The following is a 26,823-nucleotide window of genomic DNA, read 5'->3' as shown; positions in this document are numbered from 1 at the left end:
ACTCAAAGCTGAACTCATCATCTTTTCCCTACAAAACTAATCCTCCTATGACAGCATTCCCAACCATCCAGTTACCACAGTTTTATTAATCCTTCTTCTTTTTACTACAAACAAATCACCAAGTCTTCTCAATTCTACCTGTTCTCAAGTTTTTCTAGAATCTATCTGTTTCCATTTATCCCCACTGTAATTTTCCAAAACCATGCCACCATTATTTCTCACCTGGATTATTGCAAGTCTCCTACCTGCTTCTGGTCTTGTCCCATTTTAATCCATTGTCCCCACTAGGAGAATATTTTACATGAGTGTGGTCCTCAGCACCTAGTACATATCTGGCACATAGTTCCTAATGTTCATTAAATGGATGTTACCTCCTACTTTTAATTATTTGGCTTCACACTGCCTTATTATTTCCATACTATATATCTTTCAGTGTTTTTTTAAAAAATATTTTTTATTGATTTCAGAGAGGAAGAGAGAGGGAGAGAGAGACAGAAACATCTATGAGAGAGAATCATTGATTGGCTGCCTCCTGCACACCCCCAATAGGGGATGGAGCCCACAACCTGGGCATGTTCCCCTGACCGGAACTGAATGCGGGACCCTTCAGTCTGCAGGCTGATGCTCTATCCACTTAGCCAAACCAGCCAGGGCTCTTTCAGTTTTTTGAATATTCTATTTATTCATTCTTATAATAAACTAGAGGCCCAATGCACAAAATTCATGCATGGCGCGGGGGAGGGGGGGTGGTCCCTTAGCCTGGCCTGCACCCTCTCCAATCTGGGACCTCTGCCTGACTGATAACCCCTAACTGCTCTCCCCTGACAGCCTGATCCCCCTAACTCAGTAGTCAACAAACTGCGGCTCACGAGCCACATGCGGCTCTTTGGCTCCTTGAGTGTGGCTCTTCCACAAAATAACACGTGCAGGTGTGCACGTACAGTGTGATTGAAACTTCGTGGCCCATGCGCAGAAGTCTGTTTTCGGCTCTCAAAAGAAATTTCAATCGTTGTACTGTTGATATTTGGCTCTGTTGACTAATGAGTTTGCCAACCACTGCCCTAACTACTCTCCCCTGCAGGCCTGATTGCCCTAACTGCTCTCCCCTGCTGGCCTGATTGCCCTAACTGCTCTCCCCTGCTGGCCTGATCCCCCTAACTGTTCTTCCCTGTTGGCCTGATCCCCCTAACTGCCCTAACTATTCTCCCCTGCCAGCCTGATTGCCCTAACTGCTCTCCTCTGCCAGCCTGATTGCCCTAACTGCTCTCCCCTGTCAGCCTGATCGCCCCTAACCACCTCTGCCTTGGCCCCTGCCACCATGGCTTTGTCCGGAAGGATGTCCAGAAGATGTCCAGTCTAATTAGCATATTACCCTTTTAGTAGTAAAGATATGGATAGCTATAAATGAGAAAGTTGGGTTCTGGATTTCATGAATCTTACATTCAATGGGGAGAAAGCGGACAACAAACAAACAAACAAACAACAAACACAGTGACTTTTAAGTGGAAATAACTTACTATAAAGAAAATAAAGCAGGATAATGTGTTGTGATATGGCTGAAAGGTTACTTTAGGTTGAGTTACCAGAGAATACCTCTATAAAGAGGTGGGCTTTGTGCTGAAATCTAAATGGGAAGGAACTAAGATACAAAGATCTGGAGGAGGTTTCTAAGCAGAAGAGCCAACAAGCAGAAAGACCTAAAATGGGCATCCTACATAATAAAAAGGTAATATGTAAATTACCATCACTCCGCTACGCCCACGATTGGGCCAGCAGGAGGCGCAGGGGGCGGGACTTGGGGTGGCCGGGGTGGTGATTGGGCCGGCATTGCTCCATGGCTGTGCTGCGGCACAGAAGGGGCCTCTGGGGCAGTGAGCCAGGTGTTTGGAGGCCCCGGCTGACGAGGCGGCGCGGGCAGGCGGGCTGCGCGGCTCCTGGGGGAGGAATCTGGCGGCAGTTGGGCCGAAGGAGCGCGCAGCGGTGTCGGCAGAGGACGCGGGTTTCTGCGCAGCCCGGGGCCAGCCGAGGGAGGGCTCATGAGGGAGCCGGAAGGCAGAGGAGGCGGTGGCGGCCCCAGCCTTCCTGGGCGGAAGGCGAAGGCAAGACCCCAGCCTGGGCTCCGGCCGCCGGAGGACCACGCCCCTGCCCCGCCTCACCCTAGGGGCCCAGGGACTTCAGAGCTGCTGGCCACACCAGGTCCCGACCAGCTGACAGACAGCCTACACGTGCATGATTCAATCATGCACTGGGCCTCTAGTAATCTATATTAGAGGACCAGAAAAAAGTAAGATGCAGCTGGAACATAGTAAGCCTAAAGAACAGTCTGAGTTGTCAGAGCAATAGCCAGGGGCAAGATCATAAAGAACATCTACACCACAGTAAAGAGGCAAAAGAAGGGTTTTAAGCAGCTGCTCATGTAGAATGGCTTCTAGTAAGAGAGAATACAGGGATAATGTACTACTGCTATAGAAATCCAGAGGAGAGAGGATTCCAAATACTCTATTTTGGGGAAAAAAGAATTTCCTAGCATCTCCAAATCATTGTCTGGAACGTAACAGGCATTAAATACTTATAAATGCATTTTATGCTATCCCAATCATGTTTAATATTATACTGCTTATTTTCTTGTCTACATCATCCAATAAACCAAGCTGAATGAAGGCAGGAACTATATCAATACAATTCTGTCATCTTCTCCCAAGATTCTGTCCTCTTCTCCCAAAATTGAAGTTCAGTTTCTGAAGAAAATCCAGTTAAAAATATTCCTATAGCCCAGCTGGCGTGGCTCAGTGGTTGAGCATCAACCTATGAACCAGGAGGTCATGGTTCGATTACTGGTCAGGGCACATTCCAGGGTTGCGAGCTCAATTCCCAGCGGGGGGGCATGCAGGAGGCAGCCAATCAATGATTCTCTCTCATCATTGATGTTTCTCTCTCTCCTTTCCTCTCTGAAATCAATAAAAATAAACAAAATATTCCTAGAAATCCAGCAGGAATAAATAAACTAATGAAAACTGTCAGTGCGCCCCTGAGAAGCAGTGCTAGTATTTGGAACTCCATTTTAATCAAGCAGTCTTAAGAAGTACTATAAAATAAAAAGAAACAAAGGTATGTGGAAGTTCTAAAAGGCATTTGATTAATGTTCACCTTTATGAGTTGAACTGGAAGAAAAAGCAGGATTTTACAAGAGATCAACTAAAAGGACTAATGCTTCATTATAATATCAGGTGACACAATTAGATTAGTACATACAGATAAACTCTTTGCTCAGATTTGGGCAAAGTGATTATACAGTTTGAGCTAAAGTATCCCAAAGTACCAAATATTAAGGAGCAGCTATTTGGAAACAAAGGTTCAAGAATTTTCCTCAGGTTAAAAAGAGGTCAGTAGAAAAAATACCACCTGATTGGAGGTTTTAAACATAGCTACCATATACCATAGAAGGAAAAGAACTAAAATTCACTTCAAAATACTACCAATAAGAATCAACTCCTTACTATTTTCAAGCAGAAGATTATATGAATGAATAAGAGCATTTGTCATCTGTTAATATTATTTCTGAGTGCCTCTGTATTTGAGTAACTGTTGTTTTTTTCTAGACTCAATTCACTTTATTCATGTGAATATTAACTTTTATCTGACATTAACATGTAACTTATTTCTGAAAAGCTGTTAAAAAAATAGTAATAAAATTTAGTGTTAATTTTTCTTTTCTGTTGCATTAATCATCAGAAATAGTTTTTATTTCTAACTAGAGGCCCAATGCATGAATTCGTGCACCAGTGGGGTTTCTTAGCCTGGCCTGCGGGATTGGGCCAAAACCAGTTCTCCGACATCCCCTGAGGGGTCCCGATTGCGAGAGGGCGGAGGCCAGGCCAAGGGGACCCCCCTCCCCGTGCACAATTGGGGCCAGGGAGGGACGCGGGAGTGCTATATGGCATGTCCGCCCATCTCGCTCAGTCCCCATTGGCCGGACTCCAGCAGCAAGCTAATCTACCAGTTGGGGCATCTGCCCCCTGGTGGTCAGTGAGCATCATAGCACCTGGTAGACCAGTCGACCATCTGTCCCCTGGTGGTCATAGCAAGCAGTTGAGCGGCCTTTGCATATCATTAGCATATTACGCTTTGATTGGTTGAACAGCCGACCAGAGGACCAGACACTTAGCATATTAGGCTTTTATTATATAGGATTAGCTTGATACTTTACTGTGCCGCACAAGCATAGCCATGGGTGAACCTGAGGGGGCGCGGTGAAGGATTAAAGAAGACAAGAGAATAAAACTTGGGCTAGGTGGGACACTGCCCTCTTAGAGAGACAGTGCCACGGCCTGCAAGTCAAGTCTTTATTTTATAACCAGATTCACCAGGCAAAGTAAGGGCATGGTCAAGATGTTTATAATGTTCTCATGGGTTTCAAATCTTACTCAATTACATGACCTGAACTCTATATCAAGCCCACATAACTCAGCCTCCTGGGACCATAGGTTCAGACCATAAGGTCAAGCTTACAACTATAGCCTTTGGCTATAATTGTGCTGGGACTTGCATGTGGCTTTGCCATGAGAGGATTGTGTCCTCTCATTAGTCCAAGGCTTGAACCTGTCCAAACACTGTAGCTGCTCTCCACACATTATCATACTAATAAAAATCACTGAGATAACACTGAAATATATTGAAATACTTACAAAAATATACAATGAAATCAATATTATTAAATTGGGTTGTTTGTTTGTGTGTGTGTGTGTGTGTGTGTGTTTTGTTAATTCCCATCTGAGGATATTTTTCCATTGATTTTTAGAGAGTGGAAGGGAAGAGGGAGAGAGTGAGATAGAGACATCGATTGATTGCCTCCCACATGTGCTCTGACCAGGACCAGGGATTGAGCCTACAACCAAGGTACATGCCCTTGACCGAAATTGAACCTTGGACCCTTCAATCCCTGTGCTGACGCTCTATCCACAAAGCCAAACTGGCTAGGGCTACATTGTTAAATTGAGTTAGGACATTTAAAAAATATATTTTTTATTGATTTTAGAGAGAAAGGGAGAGGGGGCGGGGAGAGAGAGAGAGAGAGAGAGAGAGAGAGAGAGAGAGAGAGAGAGAGAAATGATGAGTGAGAATCACTGATCCTGCTGCCTCCTGCATGTCCCCTACTGGGGATTGAGCCTGCAACCCAGGCATGTACCCTGACCCTGAATCAAATCAAGACCTCCTGGTTCATGGGTTGATGCTCAATTACTGAGCCACACCAATAGGGTTTGAATTAGGACATTTTATATATACATATACATACATATAAAATAATACAGAGGGAATAAAACTTACATCATCTCCAGCAATGTAGAATGATAGGGTCTGGCTCCCAAGATTAAAATCTATCCAAAATTCCTGAAGTTTTTCATCTGATGGTATTTGCAGCTAATAAAATAAACATATAAAACTAATATATCCTATGCTATTAAAAGTGACAATGGAGAATTATGATCATGTAATTCATGGTTGAGTGTTTTGTTTTGTTTTTAAGAGTATAGCTGGAAGGTGAGGGAACATAGAGGAGACGAGTACTGAATTTAAATAAATTTAGAAAGAATAAAAAAATGCTGCTTAGTATTATACACAGAAATTAGCTAAGCTCAATCACGAATATTCCAAGTGCAAATAAAGGTTGAAAGTATTAGTTTGAATATATTCATGAATGATAAATCAATAATGAAATTAAGGAAACAGAAAAATATTTGAAATATAGCCTTTTGTATTTCATTTATCTACAGCTACAAATACGCTATGTTATAAAATGTCTCTTAGATATAGAATAATAGACCAACTTATTTTTTTTCTAATTATGACTATTGTTAAAGTTTTTGTCACTTTGTAATCCGTAATTCACTTGGCCCTTGCATCAAAATTTATCCAATAACAAAAATACATGTTAATTTTAAACTTACCTCATATTTATCAAGAAATGCTGATAAACAAGGATATGTAAAGACCCTGAAACAAAAGTTTGAGATAAAGAAAAAAATTAATTAGACTTTACAACAGTATAAGCTTGACTAGCCATAGAAATCATGCCTAGGATCAAAGGAAAATCAGGCAGTGGTCAAAACAATTTAAATAAAATTACATCTCTTTTATTACTTTTAAAAAGAGCTTAATGGAAACTTATTTCTGTAGAGAAAGCATATTACTTTGAGGATACAACTCAAACTACCATTTAGTCTGAAGTGAATGACTCTGAGCAGAGATTGCTATTACATTCCATGCTATTGACTCTGAGCAGAGATTCCCATCTTAGCTTGTACTATTAATACAATAAAAGTTCCCATAGACCTTAGATGGGAAAAGAAGATAAGTGAATAATCTATACTAATAAAAGGGTAATATTTAGACCGGGTCGACCGGACATCTGGTTGTCCGGTCCTCCTTCTGGACAAAGCCACGGAGGTGGGGGCTGAGGCAGAGGCAGTTAGGGGCGATCAGGCCGGCAGGGGAGGGAGGTTAGGGGGATCAGGCTGGCAGGGGAGGGCGGTTAGGGGCAATAAGGCTGGCAGGGGAGGGCGGTGAGGTGCAATCAGGCCAGCAGGGGAGGGCGGTTAGGTGCAATCAGGCCAGCAGGGGAGGGAGGTTAGGGGCGATCAGGCCAGCAGGGGAAGGCGGTTGGGGGCAATCAGGCTGGCAGGGGAGGGCGATTAGGGGCAATCAGGCCAGCAGGGGAGGGAGGTTAGGGGCAATCAGGCAGGCAGGCAGGTGAGCGGTTAGGAGCTAGTGGTCCCAGATTGCAAGAGGGTGCAGACCGGGTTGAGGCACCACCCCCTCATGCATGAATTTCATGCATTGGGCCTCTAGTACTCCTAATAAAAATGGCTGAATTAAGTGAGTACTTCCTTGGTGAGATATGATTACAAGTACTCCAATATAATTATCTCCTTTAAACCTCACAACAAACATATTAAGTATGTATTATTAGTATTTTTATTTTACAGATAAAGAAACAGAGGCGAGTAAGGTTAAATAATCCACCCAATGTTAGAATAGAAAGAGAAATGTATGATTTAAATCCAAATAATATGACTCATTGCACTTACCCATCACCCTATTTTTAATTTCCTTAGTAAGTAAAGGGAATGTGAACTCAGCCATCCAGTGTGTCTATGCACCTATAAGGTGCCAGGCACTGCAAATACTCTGCTCTTCTGTCATTATCAAAGTGATAAAAGTTTACATCACTCAGCCTCACATGCCTATTCCTGAAATTAAATAATCTGCATTAAATTTACCTTCTCTTGTCTCCAAGCATGCCATTTACAAGGTTGAGAAAAATCCTGCAATCCTAATTTTTTCAAAAAAGAAAGACTTTTAAAAAGCATAGTAAATTGACAAATCTCAGAGGTAGGGGGGTGATGGGGAGAGATTAGCCAAAGAATTTATATATTTATATGCATAGCCCATGGACACAGACAATAGTGGGGGTGAAGGCCTGAGGTGGGGTAGTAACTGGGTAAGGAGGCAAAGGAGGGAAATGGGGGTCATCTGTAATAATGTCAATAATAAAAAACATATTTAAAAAGCATAGAATTTTTAAAAACTATTATTAATTTATTTTTATACTACTTACTGTTTCAAATTCAGAGTCTTTAATTCCTTTAAATGCATTAGCAATAAAATCCATTGAAAACCAATGACGCGCCAGTTTCTGTCTTTGTTTTTCTGTTGTCATTCTACATAAAGCCTCTACGATGCCTACTTGTAAGTCATAATCTTGAAAAAAAAGTTAATCCATTATTTGAAATTATGAAAATTAAGAGTTTATAAATGTCAATATATTTTATAATGTATTACAACTAGCAAGATAAAGAAAACAGTCGTGTAAATTACTTATCTCTTGCCATTTTCTTCATATGAATTAAAACTAGCTCCTTATTATAGGAATGAATACAGCCCAAATAACAAAATAAGCTTACTAACAAAAGTGAAAAAAACTTCTAAAGTTTACTTAAGAGACACTCCCAAATATTCAAAGACTATGCATTCCATTATTATTAGAGCTGTGAACTGTTAAACAGCTCAGACAATGGCCTATAAATCACAGAATCTTTGTTTTCCTTTTGTGTTATGTGTTATTTAAAGTTATTCCAAAGTACTTTAAGTTTATTCTATAGATAAAATCACGAGATCAAAAAATTCTCATATGAAACCTAGGAAAGAAAATTTGAGTTCTTTTAATAAACACATTGTTTAAAAATAAATCTATTAATCCCAGGAATATTTAACCTCCTAACTTCATAAAATACCATTTGAGGCACTTTTTAGCAAAAGTAATTAAAATATATTGGAAAATTATTATTCATAAATCTACAACTTGGGTACAAATTATATTTAATAACTCCTGTTATCATGCTTAATTATTATTTCAGTCCCACAGATATTTATCTTTAATTACTTGTTAAAGTAATTAAAATTGATTGACTATAGTTTATAATCCCCTCACATAATCTCACTACATTACAACGTTAACATATTTTGGCTAAAATAATTCTTTCTATTATGTATGTAATAACTTCAAATATAAACAATTTTGAAAAAAAACTTACCTCCAGCATCTAAAATCCTTTCTCCCATACTATTCCTACGAATCAAAATAATAGATTATATACTAGACTAGTATCAACTAAATAAAAAGCCTATATGTTTGGGGAGGGTCTTCACTAAAATTTCAATTGGCTAGCATCACACTTTTACAGAAATTATATCTATAAATTATAATAGAAACCTACAACAGTTATATAAGTTTTAATTATTAATGCAATTCACAGTTGCCTTATAAAACATCCATTAAATTCTTGACTTGAACCACTAATTAAAGCAATATAGTACAAATTATTACATGAGAATTAACACATCTTGGTTATGGAGTATTTTCCTGGCATCTTGAGGCATTTTGTCAAGCATAGCATTCATTTTTTTTAGAGTCTAGGAAAGAAAAGAAAAAGATAATCCATCAATATTTTATATTCAGTGAAACACTACAGTTTTAGAAAAATATTCTAGGTATATACATTTAGAAGCTTATTTTTTTATCATAGCATTTTATGCAGGGAATGGAGAAGGGTAAAGACGATCCTATATAATAAAAGGCTAATATGCAAATCGACCAAACAACAGAATGACAAACATTCAATGCAGGAGCTGCCCCCTGGTGATCAGTGCACTCCCACAGGGGGAGTGCCGCTCAGCCAGAAGCCCTGAACTGGGCTCACGGCTGGCGAGTGCAGCAGCTCCAAGGCAGCACTAAGGATGTCCGACTGCCAGCTTAGGCCTGCTCCCGAGGGCCTAAGTCGGCAGTCAGACATCCCCTAAGGGCTCCCTGACTGCGAGAGGGCACAGCTGGGCTGAGGGACACCCCTAAGTGCACAAATTTCATGCACTGGGCCTCTAGTAAAGTATAAAATAGTGAATACAAAAAAACACATAGAATATAATAAAAAAGAATATACTATGATTTCTATACTTAAAATAGTTATACTCTTTGCAATACAACATATGTTTATTATCACTTTAAGAACTAGGAAGGCAAAAAGATGACCTTATTTTTTATTTATTTATTTATTTATTTATTTATTTATTTATTTGTTTGTTTTGTTTTGTTTTGTTTTTTTGCACTGTTGCAGAGTGCCTTCCAATCACCAGCTACCGAGCAAGCAGGGAATGGAATGGGTATCTCTGCCAGGCCTGTTTTCCCTCCCGTCTCCGAAGCTGGCAGAATATTAGCCACTCGCCAGACGCGGTCCTGGGAGGTTGACCTTATTAATATTTATTCTTATGGTTATACAAATGTACACACATCTACACACTATTAAGGTTATTTTTAGTATTTAATACTTAAGAACTCCTAATATCTAGATGGTATCATTTATTTTCATATGAGATATATGTATACATAAGCCAATATGGTTATACATTTTCAATAAATAGGTAACATATTCATCATGTCAGTGAATTAAGACAATAGATATATACTACATGATAAATAATTTAGTGCCAAGATAAAATGATTATTTAATTTGACAAATTGCTACCAAGTTTTCTTCTTTCTCATTTTTAGGTTTCAAAAGAAAATCTAACAAATGACTTTACCTCCTGTTGAATACAAATATTCACTCTTGAGTCAATAACCAGGGCACAAATTCGAGGTATGAAACTTTCCACTACTTGCTTTTTACCTGAATAAAAGTGTTAAATTATTGATAAATGTGTATTTTAAATTCTTTTAAAAGACAGTCTTTACTTATATGAGTTAATGTAAAGGAAGTACTAGTTCAGTTTAGAAGGTTGACTTGACAGTGCTGGTTATCAGGAAGCATACAATTCAGTCCTGGTTCTGCTATGAACTAGCTATGTGGCTTGGGAAAAAAACCACACAAAACCAACAGATGTGACTGAATCCAAATCCAGCTTCTTCTTTCAGGCACATAAGGCTGAAATTCTGGATGAAATAAATATCATTCAAAAGTGTAAACTTCTATATTGAGCTTTTTAGAAAACTGACCTCATTAATACTAATACTCAAAAATTCCATAATAGCCATCAATACTTCTGAGCTATACCTAAAAGCCAACCCTATTCTCAAAAGACTAGGCTTTATCAATACTAAATATATTTAAAGAAATTTTCCACATGTTATTTCATAATGCAAATTTTAAAAATATTTTTTAAAAATGCCAATACTGTAACAGAACATTCCAAAGTGACCACATTGGAAAAAAAAAAATCACTCAATTAGGGGAAAATATATAATAATTTACTTTTAAAAAATCCTGTTAGATCACTTTATAATCACTAGTGGTTTAAGACTGTTTTCTCTCCTAAAAATGTAAGAATTCAAGCTAGATTGCAAAGAAATAATTTAAAAAGTAGTAGCTACTATTGAATAAACAGTAATTGATTTTTTAGTGATACATGGGTATATTTTAGAGAAAATTGCTTAGTAAGGCTACTTCAAAGTGGGTTTTGAGGCTAAGACATAAATAAATTCAAGAGTGAGCCATGAGTGTATCTGAGGTAGATCATTCCAATGTGAGGAGATGGCAAGTACTGACACAGAGAGCAAATTCACGGTGATCAATGGGGCACTGTTTCCAAATGCGGTCAGAGAGGTTGGGTCTCAAAGACATAGTAAACAATTTTGATATCTAGACAACCACATTTAGCTAATGATCAATGGCCTAAAATTTCATATCTATGTAATTCTCAACTATCATATATGATTTCCTTTGTATAGTAGTCCAACTAAAAGTACATATGGTCTTTCAAAGACATTTTAAAAAATATTTAAAAAATGAGGATCAAATTAAAACTCTTTTCCAAAATGTAAACTTATTTTGAGAAGGTGACTGCATAAAAAGCAAATCTATTAGTTTTTCCACCTTATAGGGAAATCTCCATTAATTTTTATTAAATTACAGCTAACAAAATAGCAACTGATCTTTAACATTTTGGCTTTGATGGCAGCAAATAGCAGCTGTTCCTTTATGTGTAAATAATTCATCAGCCTCAGTTACCATCCTAGTTAATTCTTTCTCAAGCAACACAGAGATAAACATAACTTGGACTGACTGCTTTTCACAAGACACCTGCTAGCCATAAGTGAAAGGAAGAGTTCTCAGTGGACTATTAAAAATTTTGTTCCATTAGCTCAAGGGTTGGCAAACTATGGCCCATGAACTGAATTCAACCCACTGCTGATGAATAATACATTTCATCAGCAAGTACTCTGGAAATGATTGAATCTATCATGTTTTATTGAACTAGTAGCATCAAGGTGAATTTCATTTATTTTCATGAACTTAGCCATCATCATCAGTTACCAGTGAATGATTTTGGTAATAAATAGCTTGCGCTATAGAGTCGATAATGTTTCTAAGTGACTTCAACCCAAAATTACAAGGCAAAATTGTGCTATATAAGAAACTTATACTTCAGTAAATTCATTTTAATGACACTAAATAAAGTTATTTGCATTACAAATAATGCCAAGCTTCTTTCTGTACTTCAGGGGTTGTCAAAAACTAAAACAAGAATTAACATCTCCATTCCCACACATATTTATAGGGGATATTTTTTTTTCAAGTTCCAACTACAGGTCCAGAGCATTTTTGGACATTGATGTAAGTGCAAGGGAAAGTTTCCATATGTCAAAATCTATTATGCAGTTGAGGAGCTTCTACCTAACCTTCAATTAAAAGTGATTAATCTGCAGTGCAATGACATTTTAAATGGCAAATATTAAGAAAAGAACTTAATACAATTCTATAAATACTTTCTAAGTGATGAATATGCTCAATTAGAAATCATGCTTATAAACATATAGCAGTATTTGTCATTATTGGCATGAAAAGATTTTCTAATGCAATATATATAAGCATCAATAAATGAATATAATCAATTTTGACTAGAGCAAAAACTAACTCTGAATCTGAATAAGTGAAATATTATCCCCTCAAAAAAGAGTGCTATTCTTCACATTAGTATACCTGTATTACAAAAACATCATACTCAGTTATTATGCTTTGAATTGCATCAATAAAACATTTGTGGAAATTTGTTTCTTTCTTGTTATAGTACCTACATATTATCCTCAATTTTTTTCTGGCCCACAAAACCTAAAATATTTACTATCTGGCCCTTTATATAAAAAGTTTGTTGATCCCTGAATTAGATAATGAATTCCTAATATTGAGAAAATTGCTATGAGAATTGCAAAATTATACTAAAACTCTAACTGCAAATTACTGTTCCATAAAAAAAAAAATGTTTATTATACCTTCATCATTGATGCCATATACGACCTGAAAAGGAATAATATTTATATTTTACTGTCTTATATTATAAACCATTACAAAAGGTACTAAAATAACAGGTTAAATTTGAACTCACCACATAAGTACTAATTATTTAATTACATTACACAGGATAAATGCTTTACAATCTGAATAGGTTAATCCAACCAAGTCAGAAGCCAATCTGTTACTGACTTTTAGGCTTAAGACATATAGAACACAAATTGTTTTTAAATAAAGTGCTTGCTTAGGCAGCATATATACTAAATAACCACAAGCTTTAAAGCATCAGTTAATTAATGTGATTTTACCATCAAAAGATCAAATAAGTCTTCTATCAGATTTATAACAGCTTCATCTTTTGAATTTCCTCGACTCAGAATTATCTCCTTGGATTTTTCAAACCAGGCAACCATGTAAAGAAAAATGTATATACTAGTTATTTTTAAATTCAATTTGAGAATGTACTTATCTATATTTGTATAAATAGTAAACCTAGGAATAAAGAAATAACAAAAAAAAATTCCAGTATTGTATCAAAATAAATTTATGCTTTCAAACATTGTCATTGGTTTTTGGTAACTCACTATTTGCCCATTGTTTGGATGGGAATGGATAAAGTTAATACTAATTCCAGGTAGAAGATCTTTATTTCCCCCTTCAAATTCCTTGTTCAGGTACATTCATATAATAGATGAAAATAAGTGGTCACAAGTTAGATTATTTTATCACTATTACTATTTGATAATTTTTGGTATTTTTCACTTTTAATTAATTCAAATCCTAATATATAAAAAGCCAGGGGCCGTCATGACCCAACGACGAGACGAACAACCAAACAGCAGGCTGTGTGGGGTGATCAGGCCGTCAGGGGAGTTAGTGAGGGATGACCAAATGACTGAATAGCAGGCTGCGTGGAGTGACCAGGCCAGCAGAGGGGGGCAGTAAGGGGCAACAAGGCTGGCGGGGGGGGGGGGCAGTTAGGGGCAACCAGGCCAGTGGAGGGGGCAGTTGGGGGTGACCAGGCCGGCAGGAGGGGCAGTTCGAGGCGACCAGGCTGGTGGGGGGGGGCAGTTAGGGGCGATCACGCTGGCAGGCAGAGGCAGTTAGGGGTGATCAGGCTGGCAGAGGGGGGCAGTTAGGGGAGATTAGGCAGGCAGGCAGGTGAGCAGTTAGGAGCCAGCAGTCCCAGATTTTGACAGGGATATCCGACTGCTAGTTTAGACCCGATCCCTGGGATTGGGCCTAAACCAGCAGTCAGACATCCCCCAAGGGGTCCCAGATGGAAAGGGTGCAGGTTGGGCTGAGGTGACCCCCTCCCATGCACGAATTTCATGCACTGGGCCTCTAGTATTTGAATATAAACTACATCTCAGATACTGTTCAGGGCACAGCAATGAACAAAACAAACAAAAATTAATACCATACATTCTAGTATGGCAGACAGACAATAAATATTAAAAAATAATAAAGTCAGATAGTGATTAAGATGTGCTAAAGAGAAAATAAATGAAGTAAAGTCTCTAGAGAGTGTTGTGACCTTAAATTCACATGGTTATCAAGGAGCCTGTGAATAGTTTCCTTGTGACATACTACAGGTTATAAAAATATTTATTTTAACTCAAAGTTTTATATAAAGTACCCAAATTTATTTTTCAGTAGTTTGAAGCATTTAATTTATTAGAAAGAACACCTTTAATAATATTTCCCTCATATGAATGTTGCATATTCTATACTTATCTTTTGGACTAATCCTTGTTTTATCAAAGTTAGAAGTCCAGCTTGCCCTAAAATACTGATATTCCTGCTACATCTTCCAAAAGAAATCAAAATGATTGAAACAGTTCGGATATCCTCCTTATTAAGTTCCTGAAATGAAAATTATACATTTAAACATCTGTTAACACAAAATAGCATGGAACTGGCTAAGGACTTTATAATCCTCACAAATCCTGAAAGCTATAATCACAATCTTCAAGGACAAAGGACAAAGTGTGGTTTAAAAAAAAACCAACTTGCCTAAAGCCAGTAAATGACAAACTCAGTACAAAAATGCAGATCTAGCAGTTGGTTGGCATATCATCCCATACACCAAAAGGTTGGGGGTTCGATTCCTGGTCAGGGCACATACCTAGTGTGTACAGTTTTGAACCCTAGTTGGGACGCATATGGGAGGCAACCAATTGATGTTTCTCTTTCTTTCTTGATCCCTCTCATCAATAAAAAACATATTCTCAAGTGAGGATAAAAAAATGCAGATCTGTATAAATTCAAGAAACTTTAGACTATGATACAAAGTTACTTTCCATTCTATAAAGCTCCAGGTATCTAACAAATACAATGAATTTTTATGCAATCTTTTTGAGTCATAGCAAATCTCAAATACTGGGAGAGATTGTCAATAGCCACATTTTCTTGCATATAAACCTGTCTTACATATAATAAATCAAGTCCAAGATTTTGGATATTTTTTTTATATTTGCAAGCAGCAAACTTTGTCCATATAACATGCAGAATATGTTGATAGGCTTTTAAAAAAGATTAAATTGTTTAAACTTCCAAGATGTATACTATTTTTCACCAGTGGTAACTCTGTAAACATATCTATTTGAATACTTTATTTAGAAAATGGTTATTTGGAGCTTGTCAAATTAAAAAAAAAAAAGCAAGTGGTAAAATAAGGATTTATTAATATAATTATAAGCGAGCTTGCCAAAGGTTTTTTATTCATTTTTTTATAATTTACTTTCCTGGAAAGTAGACTGTTATCTAATAATGATAACAATCATTCAACAAAAATAAATATATTTACCCTGCATATAAGGTCATCCAACTTGTGGAAAAACTGTTTGCTGCATTTAATCTTCACATCTTCACAAACATCAATTTGTAAAAGTGTTTTCAAAGGTTTGAAATCATTTTTTCTTAAAGCATCATCAATGCATTTTTCCAACTGCTAGAGAAATAGAGTTAATGGTACATATATTGAATCAAAACAAAAATTATTCACCTTACGCAATCTAGTAATTTGAGAATGGTTTTCACATGAAAATTCTCAGAAGAATTTATACAGTATCAATGCACACTTATTTTTTTTAAACTGCCCACTCTTAAATTTGGAGTAATGTAGTCAGATTAAGTTTATTTGATAAGTTTCTATATAAGAAAAAATATATTTTTCTATTTTTGCACTTCATGTCTTAAATTGGAAAGTCATCATTATGTTGAATTCAACAAAAGCCTGTTAATGAAAGAAGTAAAATAAACTTTATGATAAATAATCTGTAATACCATTGATAAAACTTTTCTCTTATGTTTGATTTAATCTCATGTTGTTTTATAAATTTAGTTTAGCCTAAGTGTACAGTGTTTATAAAGTCTGCATTAGTGTACAGTAAAGTCCTAGGCCTTCAAAATCCCTCACTACTTACTATCGACTCACTCAGAGCAACTTCAATTCCTGCAAGCTCCATTCATAGTAAGTGCCTTATAGAGCTGTACCATTTTCCATCTTTTATATCATATTTTTACTGCACCTTTTCCATGTTTAGATACACAAATACTTACCACTGTGTTATAACTGCCTAAATATTCAGTACAGTAACAAGCTACACAGGTTTGCAGCCTAGAAGCAACAGGCTACATACCATATAGCCTACGTGTGTAGTAAGCTAGACCACCTAGGTTTGTGTACATGCACTATCGTGTTCACACAATGACAGAATTGCCTAATGACACATTTCTCAGAAAGCATCTCCATCATTAAGTAACGCATGACTGTATAACCTTTACAAAATCTGTCATCCCTAGTATTAATGTAAACATCATTAATAAGTAATTTTCATACGACAATCTGATCATCAGGCTTTGGAGTGAACCACATAGCAATTAAATAGATAAAACTTACTCTTTACCTAAATGAAGTATCTTACAATTTTAAACTTTGATATAATATTCAGGCATAAGTTTTATACATGAATCAATGCATGCTTCTTTTCAATATAAAAGATATATAGATACACATACACATAAATAATTAGCATGTATACTTTAAATATTTTTAAATATTGAAAACAAATCTATTAAAAAATAAAAAGATAACATTTGAATTTAAATTATTCTCCTCTTGACCTCTTCATAAAAACAAGAAAGCTTGTCTTTCTTAAAAATATAGCACTTAATACCTATGAATAAATAAAAAGTGATTTTAGAGACTAAAATAAAATATTTGCTTCTGGTCTAGAACTACATACCTGGAGATCTGGTCTTATTGGCATTTTGATTTAATTTTAAAATGGCAGGTCAAAACAAACACCTATAAAAGAAAACATACACTCTCTGTATCTTACATCTGTTCTACATATTTAAAATCTTAATACACATAAATAAGCATTGCTGCTTATACCAAAGGCAATAAATACTGTTTTTTCAATTTCCTCGCTGTTTATGAAACTACTCATTTTAATTTGGCTAAAAAAGTTTCTGGAGAAAATCCTGAATAGCATTTATTCAAGCTTTTGCTGTTTATGAATTACAGAAACACAAAAAACCCTGCTAAAAGGTCACAAAACTAGTGAAAGAAAAACCGGGATCTGTCTCATCCTAGAGTCTTGCTATATTTGTTCCAACTTTGGGAAAAAGAAGAAAAATAACCTTGAATTAATGTCTAAATGATATTAAGACTTGTAACACAATAGGTTAAGAAGGGAGGAATATGGGAATATATTACCAAAGAACAGGATATATGGGAACACACAAAAATACAATCAGAAGAGTAAGGAAAAGATAAACTGAACACATTTTCTCTTAAAAAGAGAATGGAAACAAGAAACAATGGGGTTACATTAAGCACCATCTACCACCTTAACAAAAGTATCTAAAATTTCCAAATGCAATTTGGAGGTTAGCTCTGTAAAAGAAAAGAACTACTACAATCTTTTCTAGATATCACGACTAGAACAATTTAAAATTAATCTACTATGTAACAGAAACACTAGGCCATCCAACATAGAGAGGCAATTAATTCATTAATCCATAAGACAACAAGAGGCATTAATCTACTTTCTTGCAGATACAGCAGTAGAGAAATATAAGTGCCAATGAGGATATACATATAAGGCAAACAAAAAGGATGAGTAAAAATAATCTCTTGCATTTCCAAAGATTAACTCCAGGGAAAAAGTTCTGATCCCCAAAGAAATATTTGCTCCATGTGCATAAGAAACTAGGTCTAAAGATGTTTTTGCAGTATTGTTTTGAGTGGCAATGATTCAAAAGCACCTAGATGGAATTTGGAAATGAGAGGGAGTATGAGAAATAAATAAATACAATGTGGTAATTAATTTTGTGAACCTAATCCTACCTAATAAAAGAGTAATATGCAAATTGACCACCACTCCAACACACAAGATGGCTGCCCCCATGTGGACACAAGATGGCCAGCAGGGGAGGGCAGTTGTGGGCGATTAGGCTAGCAGGGGAGGGCAGTTGGGAGGGATCAGGCCTGCAAGGGAGGGCAGTTAGGGGTGAACAAGTCGGCAGAGGAGGGAAGTTGGGAGAGACTGGGCCTGCAGGGAAGAGCAGTTGGGGGGGGGGGACCCAGGCCTGCAGGGGAGAGCAGTTGGGGGTGACCAGGCCTGCAGGGGAGGGCAGTTAGGGGCAAACAGGCTGGCAGGGGAGCAGTTAGGCATCAATCAGGCTGGCAGGGGAGTGGTTAGGGGGTGATCAGGCTGGCAGGCAGAAGCAGTTAGGGGCAATCAGGAAGGCAGGAAGGTGAGCAGTTGGGAGCCAGCAGTCCTGGATTGTGAGAGGGAAGTCCGACTGTCCGTTTAGGCCTGATCCTACTGGGATTGAACCATAACAGGCAGTCGGACATCCCTTCAGGGGTCCCATATTGGAGAGGGTACAGGCTGGGCTGAGGGACACCCCCACCCCCTCGTGCACGAATTTTGTGCACAGGCCTCTAGTAGTCAAATAAAAAGGCCCAGAATTTTAGATATTTGTATTCATAATATGTTGCTAAATGATACAGTGAAAAAAGAAACTTTGTATCATTTATATGTCTAGGTATATGCATGTACATATATACATATTTGTGTGTGCATGTGTGTAGACAGACAGACATTCACCTATACCACTCAAGACAGTTGGAATGCTTATCAGGCTCATTGGAGAGAAGCAGTAAGGAGTTTTACAGAACTGTAATCGGCTATTTGTCAAAGTAAGACTTCAATTTTATTTGTAATTTATATTTATACTAGAGGCCCGGTGCACGAAAGTCGTGTGTGTGGGGGGTTTGCCCGCAGCCCAGCCTACACCATCTCCAATCTGGGACATCCCTCTCACAATCCAGGACTGCTGGCTCCCAACTGCTCTCCTGCCTGCCTTCCTGATTGCCCCTAACTGCTTCTGCCTGCCAGCCTGATCACCCCCTAACCACTCCCCTGCCAGCCTGATTGATGCCTAACTGCTCCCTGCCAGCCTGTTTGCCCTAACTGCCCTCCCCTGCAGGCCCGGACACCTCCAACTTCCCTTCTCTGCTGGCCTGATCACCCCTAACTCCCCTCCCCTACAGGCTTGATCGCCCCCAACTGCTCTCCCTTGCAGGCCTGGTCCCTGCCAATTGCCCTCCCCTGCTGGCCATCTTTGGTGGCCATCTTGTGTCCACATAGGGGCAGCCATCTTTAACCACATGGCGGCAGCCATCTTGTGTGTTGGGGTGATGGTCAATTTGCATATTACTCTTTTTTAGATAGGATTGAGGCCTGGTGCATGGGTGGGGGCCAGCTGGTTTGCCCTGAAGGGTGTCCTGGATCAGGGTGGGGGTTCCCTTGGGGCATGGGGCGGCCTGGGCGAGGGGCCTGTGGTGGTTTGCAGGCCGGCCATGCCCTCCGGTGACCCAAGCAGAGGCCCTGGTATCTGGGATTTATTTATCTTCTATAATTGAAACTTTGTGGCCTTGAGTGGAGGCCTGGGCCAGCCAGGGTGTGCAGAAAGCTTGGCTTCCTTCATCACCGGGGAAACCCAAGCCTCCTTCTTGCTCCTTGGCCGCAGCCATCTTGGTTGGGGTTAATTTGAATACTCACTCCTGATTGGCTGGTGGGCGTGGCTTGTGGGTGTAGCAGAGTGATGGTTAATTTGCATGTTACTCTTTTATTAGATAGGATTAGAGGCCTGGTGCATGAAGTCGTGTGTGTGGGGGGGAACCACAGGAGGTTAGCCGGCAGGCCCCAATCTAGTTGTGTACCAGTAGATGTGGTGAGGTAGCAGCAAGAAAAGACCACAGACAGAGTGCCTCAAAATGGCCTGAACACCAGCTATGCTCTGAGGTGGAAATACAACTCTATTTCACTGCTCGTCCTCGGGCATCTCACTCTCCCCAAGGCAGAGTTGCTAACAGACAGGTCGTCTCTCCTAACTCAGCTTCACATTTTCTCAGGGCTCCACCCCCAAGAATGATAGGTAGCTGACTTTGGCCAATGGTGGCACACCGCCATAGGAGCACTAGGCGATCAGCTGTTGGGAGCCCAGAAAAGTGTGGGGACAAGCTAGAAATGGCTGACGGGGGCAGAAGGGTGAGCAGCATGGTGTGGTAAGATGGTGGTGGTACTTACTTTACATCTTTGCAGTTAGCTGCTGCCTTGCCCCTTCTCCCCCCTCTGAACTGCTATTCTGTTTTGATTAGCATTAGGTTTGCTTTCCTCCTACAGGCTTCCCAGACCCAGATTCTCTGGTGCCTGGAGTCTTAGCCTAGGGGAGGGACTGGTCAGGGATAGGGACTGTGGGAGGTTGGCTGTGGGAGTGCACTGACCACCAAGCTGGCCAAGGGGAGGGACCGCGGGAGGTTGGCCGGCCATGGGAGGTCGGCTGTGGGAGTGCACTGACCACCAGGGGGCAGCTCCTGCATTGAGCAGACGCCCCCTAGTGGTCAGTGCACATCATAGTGACCAGTCGTTCCGGTCATTTGGACGTAATGGCCACTTAGGCTTTTATATATATAGACTAGTTAACTAAAGGCCTGGTGCATGAAATTCATGCACTGGGGGGGTGTGTGGGGTGTCCTTCAGCCCAGCCCGTGCCCTCTCGCAGTCCAGGACCCCTCAGGGGACATCCCTCTTGCAGTCCGGGACCCCTCGCTCCTTACTGCCCACCTGCTCACTGCTCCTTACCGCTCGGCTCACTGCTCCTTAGCGCTGCTGTGAAGCATCAGCTGTGAGCCTGGCTTCTGGCTGAGCAGCTCTCCCCCTGTGGGAGTACACTGACCACCAGGGGGCAGCTCCTGCATTGAGCATCTGCCCCCTGGTGGTCAGTGCACATCACAGCAACTGGTTGTTCTGCCGTAATGGTTGTTTAGGCTTTTATTATATAGACTAGAGGCCTGTTGCACAAAGAGATTCGTGCAATAGGCCTTCCTTCCCTTGGCTTCCAGCACCGATTTTCCTCCAGCACCTGGGACTCAGGTCTTCGCTCCGGCCAGAGTCTGCCTTCTTCGTCTTTGCTTCAGGCTCTGGCCAGCATCTGCCGACTTCTTCTTCACTGTAGATTCTGGCTGGAGTCTGCCATCTTCGTCTTTGCTGCAGACTCCAGCTGGAATCTGCCATCTTCGTCTTTGCTGCTTCACTGCAGACTCTGGCCAGAGTCTGCCATCTTCGTCTTTGCTGCAGACTCCAGCTGGAATCTGCCATCTTCGTCTTTGCTGCAGACTCTGACTGGAGTCTTCCATCTTCGTTTTCGCTGCAGACTTCGGCCGGAGTCTGCTGTCTTCATCTTTGTTGCAGACTCCAGCTGGAGTCTGCCATCTTCGTCTTCGCTGCTTTGCTGCAGACTCTGGCCAGAGTCTGCTGTCTTCCTCTTCGCAGCAGACCCCTGCTGGAGTCTGCCGTCTTGGTCTTCCCTGCAGACTCTGGAGTCGAAGTCTTCGTCTTTGCTGCGCTCGAGTGCAGTTCCTGTAGATCCCTTCGCCCCCCGCCCTCCCTCTCAAAGCAGGCGTCCTGCCCTGCCAGGCCACTCCGCACCTGGAGCAGCTGCGCAGCCACCATCCTTGTCCTTCTAATTTGCATATTCACTCCTGATTGGCTGGTGGGTGTAGCGGAGTGATGGTCAATTTGCATGTTTCTCTTTTATTAGTGTAGATACCTTACTAAAAGTACAGTAAATTCTTGACAAAATGCAGGTAAGCGACATTCAAAACATGGGATTAGCCAAAACCGGTTTGGCTCAGTGGATAGAGCGTCGGCCTGCGGACTGAAAGATCCCAGGTTCGATTCCGGTCAAGGGCATGTACCTTGGTTGCGGGCACATCCCCAGTAGGGGGTGTGCAAGAGGCAGCTGGTCGATGTTTCTCTCTCATCGATGTTTCTAACTCTCTATCCCTCTCTCTTCCTCACTGTAATAAATCAATAAAATATTAAAAAAACAAACAAACAAAAAAAAACATGGGATTAGTAAATTGTGGGTTTGAGTTATTGTGAGGGAACTGAAATGACCAAAGCTAGCCTTTGCAGTTAACATCTAGGAGTCCAGCTACTCCATCCAAATCTATTCAGGGCCTATCTGTGGTTTTGCTCCATCTGGTTGTTTATTTACTCTGGCTTAACTATAAAAGGGGCCAGTCTAGGTTTGTGGTAGCTGATTCCACATCAACAATGATTCCAGGATCTCTACACAGTCAGAATCATTGTATCCAACTCAGAGAGATCTGACCTGGAAAATATTGAAAATGCAGGAACACACTCTTTGCCTTCCCAATTCCTAAGAAGGAGTTTGCCTGTTTTCTACTTAGTTTCACTCTTTCTTTCATTTTTCCCAGGCCATCACAGAAGATAAAAATTTAGCCTGGTCCTGTTTGAAAATAATATTATCACAGGTTACAAGATTTTAGCTTAAAATGTGCATGTGCATTTATATATGCACACACACACACACACACACACACACACACACATATGCAGATATATGTATAAACTTGCTTCATAGATACAATGATTTTTAAAAGATAGGAAAGTATTTCAAATATGGAGATAAATAAGTATTTGAGGTCAGCAATCCATATCATCATAGGCCTGAAAGCTCAGAGGGATGGCTGTCTTCAGGAGAAAACATTCCTTGGGACAGAAAAACCAGGTTGAGGACATGATCCAAAATATCACAAAGAATATACAGAAGATAAAGTTGGGATATAAAGAAGAAATGCAGACATTCCAATACCTATTCAGTAAGAATTTCAGAAATTAAAAAAATAAAATAAAAATGGCCCAGGGTGACAACAGTTGAATAATAGCCAAGAAATTTCCCAAAATAAATATAAACACAAATGGAAAGAATCCACTGAATTCCAAGGAAGATAAATAGAAAAAGTACATCTAGACACATTGTGAGGACATCTATATATATACATAGATTCCTGTGTGTGTGTGTGTGTGTGTGTGTGTGTGTGTGTGTGTATGTATATAAAGATGTAATATACAAATTGTCGTTACTCTGTCACAGTAACGACCGTTCAACAGGCTGTGCATGCAGCAGGAGCTAGTGGGCAGGGAAGGAGGCAGGGACTTGCACTACTGGGACATGAGGCTGCCTCCCAGTCCTCACCCTAACATTTCAGTCTCAGAACCTAACACCTCCCTTAACCCCCTCACCTCCAATCTAACCTTTAACAGGAGCCATTGCCAACCACATCTGATCCAGCACCCCTCTCCCCTCTCTAGCCCCCCACCTTCCTTCATGGAAGCTGCTATTGCTTCCCATGAATTCAAACAAAATAGGATTACTCAAAGAAGAAAATGTCTGAGCAAAGACCTTGAACTAAAAAAAAAAAATAAAGTAACTAATATACATGAGAAAAGTTAACTTCAAAGGTAATCAAGTAATTGCAAAGGAAAGATACCTGGAACTTTTAAAAAATCACAATATTCAGTACTGGAGAGGGTGTGATGAAACAGACACCTGAAAGCACTGCTCTGGAGTATAGGGGACAGCATTTCTGGAGACAGTTTGACAGGATGTAGTAAATATTCAGGCTCCTGGGCTGGGTGATTACATTTCCAGGAATTTATAACACATAATAATAAAAAAGTTGGGCCAGATATCATCATAATAATAAAAGGCTAATATTCAAATGGTCATCATGACATCGTAAGGACTGAACAGCAGGAGGCTGTATGCGAGGCAGGCGGGGGTCGGGGGGGGGGTGGGCGTGGCGCAGGGACCTGCAGCGTCGGTGGGCAGGGCCTTGCGCTGGCCTGGGATGTGAGGCTGCCTCCCAGTCCAGCACTTGGCTGAGGATGTGAGGCTGCCTCCCCACCCAGTGCCGGGCTGGGGGAAGTGAACAGAAGTATTAAAATATTTCCTCTAATTAATTCCCTAAAATATTTCCTCTAATTAATGTCTTTGCTCAGACATTTTAATGTGCATGAATTCTGTGCACCGGGCCACTAGTTTCTGAGTAAGAAAAAAGAGAAAATCTTAAGTCACCAGAGCAAAAACAAACAGAAGCATGCAAATAAATCAACATAATAGATACCCTGTTCTTACAATGCAATAAAAATGTAGAAATTAGGTACAATGGTAGCCTCAGACTTCCTATATATCTGGAAATTAAAATACATACATTTGAATAGTCCATGGTATATAAAAAGATGGAAATGACAAAATATTTAACTGCATAAGAACATGGATACATATAAAAACCTACAGGATGCAACCAAAGCAATTCTTAGATTTAAATGAATTTATTAAAAGGTAAGAAACAGCCCTAGGCCAGTTTTGCTCAATGGGAAGAGCATCGGCCTGCAGATTGAAGGGTCCCAGGTTTGATTCTGGTCAAGGGCATGTACCTCAATTTCAGGCTCAATCCCTGAGCCTGGTCGGGCGTGTGTGAAGGCAACCAATTGATGTGCCTTTCTCACATCGTTGTTTGTCTCTCTCTCTCTCCCCTTCCACTCTCTCTAAAAACCAACGGAAAAATATCCTCAAGTGAGGATTAACAAACAAACAAACAAACAAAAAGGTGAGAAACAAACCCTCAGGATCTTTAGATGGTAGGGTTATTAAACAAATACTTTAAAATAACTGTAAATACTGTGTACATAAAGATTATTAAACAAGGCCCTGGATGGTGTTTCTCAGTGGTTAGAGCTTGACCAAGCACCAAAGGGTTGTGTGTTCTATTCCTGGTCAAGGGCACCTACCTGGGTTGAGGGTTCACTTCCCACCCCCACACCCCTGGTTGGGACATGTGCCAGAGGCAACCGATTGGTGTGTCTCTTTCACATCAATGTCTGCCCCTCTCTCTCTCTTTCTCTCTCCCCATCCCCTCTCCCTCCCTTCCACTCTCTCTGAAAAGCAATGGAAAAAAATCTTCACATGAGGATTAACAAACAAACAAAAAAAAGATTATTAAACAAGACTGAGAAATTTGGCAGAGAATTGGAAACTCATGGGGGAGGGGGAGAAAAGGGCACAGAAAGTTTGAAAAACAACCAAATAATTCTAGAAACAAAACCAGGCAATTAACAAAATAATTAAGTTAAGAACAAAGGGTATTGGTTTAAATGGCAGATTAGACACAGATGAAATGAAAATTAGATAAACCCAACAAATTGGACAACCTAGAAGAAATGAAAGCCGGAGGAAACACCCAACCTACTAATAATGAATCAATCTTAAAGAAATAGAAAATCTGAACAGACCAATTACAAAAGGAGATTTAATCAGTAATCAAAAATCTTTCAACAATAAAAAGTTCAGGCTTCCCTGGTGAATTCTACCATACATTTAAAGAACTACAGCAATCCTTCTTAAATGAAGAAGGAAGAAGAAGAGGATGAGGAAGAAGAGGAGGAGGAGGAGGAAAAAGAGGAAGAAGGAAGAAAGGAAGGAGAAGAAGAAAAGAAGGAGAAAAAGAAGGAGGAGGAGGAAAAGGAGGGAGGAGGAGGAGGAGGAGGAAAAGAACACTTCCAAACTCATTTAAAGAAGCATCATTACCATGATACCAAAGTCAAAGCAGAAACACTACAAGAAAATAAATTACAAGTGCTGAAAGAAAAAAACTAAGAACTAGAATTCTATAGCCAGCAAAAATATTATTCAAAAATAAAGGGAAGGATCTTCCCATTTGATATTAAAACATATCACAAAGTCACAATTACTAAAAAACAATATTAGGAATAGAAATAGACAAATGGGTCAATAAAAGAGAATTCAAATGCATACCATCCAAGCATATATTGGAAGTTCATATATAAGTAAGGTTTTGCAAACCAGAGGAGGAAGGTAAACTAGTTAATAAATGGTATGGGCAAATTAACTCACCATATGGAAAAAATAAAATTAGACCTCTATCTCCCACCATTCACAAAAATAAACTCTAGATGAATTAACTGCCTAATGTAAAATGTAAAGGTTTAAAAACTAACAGAAGGAAATACAGTATGATATCTCTCAGGCTTTATAATATGGGAATATTTAAGACATAAAAGGCACAAATAATGAAAATAGATATGAAATGTTTGTATATCAATGTCTCCCTCTTACACACACACACACACACGCGTGCGCACACACACACACAGTTATTAAGGAGCACACAGGATTCTCTCCTCACTCAGAATAGAATCCAGTACTTAGTACTGGCTCAGCAAGTCCTATAACCATAAACACCTCCAACTGTCAACTCACACTCATCACATCCCAAAGAAACACTTCCCTTGGCCATGCCTCTGAAAGAGGGGGACTGCAGTAAATTGCACTATTCTGTTTATTTGGTATATGATAGAAATCTTCCATAATAAAAACAAGTTTAAAGAATGGGGTGGAGAGGGGCTAAAACAATGCAGAGAAGGATATAGATTGTGCTGATACTGATATTTTAGTCTATACTTCAGAATGATGCTATAACTTGAGCAATCTAAGTGCTCTCAGATAAGAGAAAATATAGTAATTAAACCCAATCCTTCCTCTGGCAGAGCTTACAGTTGATTCTTGCATA

At 39.5% G+C, this 26,823-nt stretch overlaps 1 protein-coding gene and 1 non-coding gene across 2 annotated transcripts in view; both read right to left on the bottom strand.

Moving 5' to 3' along the window:
- SYCP2 (synaptonemal complex protein 2) overlaps positions 1–26,823 on the bottom strand; it is a 102,996-nt gene extending 76,173 nt beyond the window's left edge. Inside the window, exons 1-13 of the mRNA XM_054723881.1 lie at positions 26,808–26,823; positions 17,090–17,151; positions 15,649–15,792; positions 14,577–14,705; positions 13,148–13,252; positions 12,821–12,845; positions 10,135–10,220; positions 8,885–8,970; positions 8,592–8,626; positions 7,616–7,758; positions 7,278–7,330; positions 5,946–5,991; positions 5,326–5,418 (exon numbers count right to left, since the gene is read on the bottom strand). Coding sequence (XP_054579856.1) covers positions 5,326–5,418; positions 5,946–5,991; positions 7,278–7,330; positions 7,616–7,758; positions 8,592–8,626; positions 8,885–8,970; positions 10,135–10,220; positions 12,821–12,845; positions 13,148–13,252; positions 14,577–14,705; positions 15,649–15,792; positions 17,090–17,113 — 969 coding nt within the window. The 5' untranslated portion in view covers positions 17,114–17,151; positions 26,808–26,823. The remainder of the gene's footprint in view (positions 1–5,325; positions 5,419–5,945; positions 5,992–7,277; positions 7,331–7,615; positions 7,759–8,591; positions 8,627–8,884; positions 8,971–10,134; positions 10,221–12,820; positions 12,846–13,147; positions 13,253–14,576; positions 14,706–15,648; positions 15,793–17,089; positions 17,152–26,807) is intronic.
- LOC129151038 (small nucleolar RNA SNORA7) lies at positions 9,658–9,797 on the bottom strand. The gene has a single exon (XR_008557846.1). It is a non-coding gene; the product is annotated as a small nucleolar RNA SNORA7 (small nucleolar RNA).

This window comes from Eptesicus fuscus, chromosome 12 (genome assembly GCF_027574615.1).
Source record: "Eptesicus fuscus isolate TK198812 chromosome 12, DD_ASM_mEF_20220401, whole genome shotgun sequence".
Classification (NCBI taxonomy): domain Eukaryota; kingdom Metazoa; phylum Chordata; class Mammalia; order Chiroptera; family Vespertilionidae; genus Eptesicus; species Eptesicus fuscus.
Note: the sequence above shows the minus strand (reverse complement) of the source record. Positions and strands in the feature narration are given on the sequence as shown.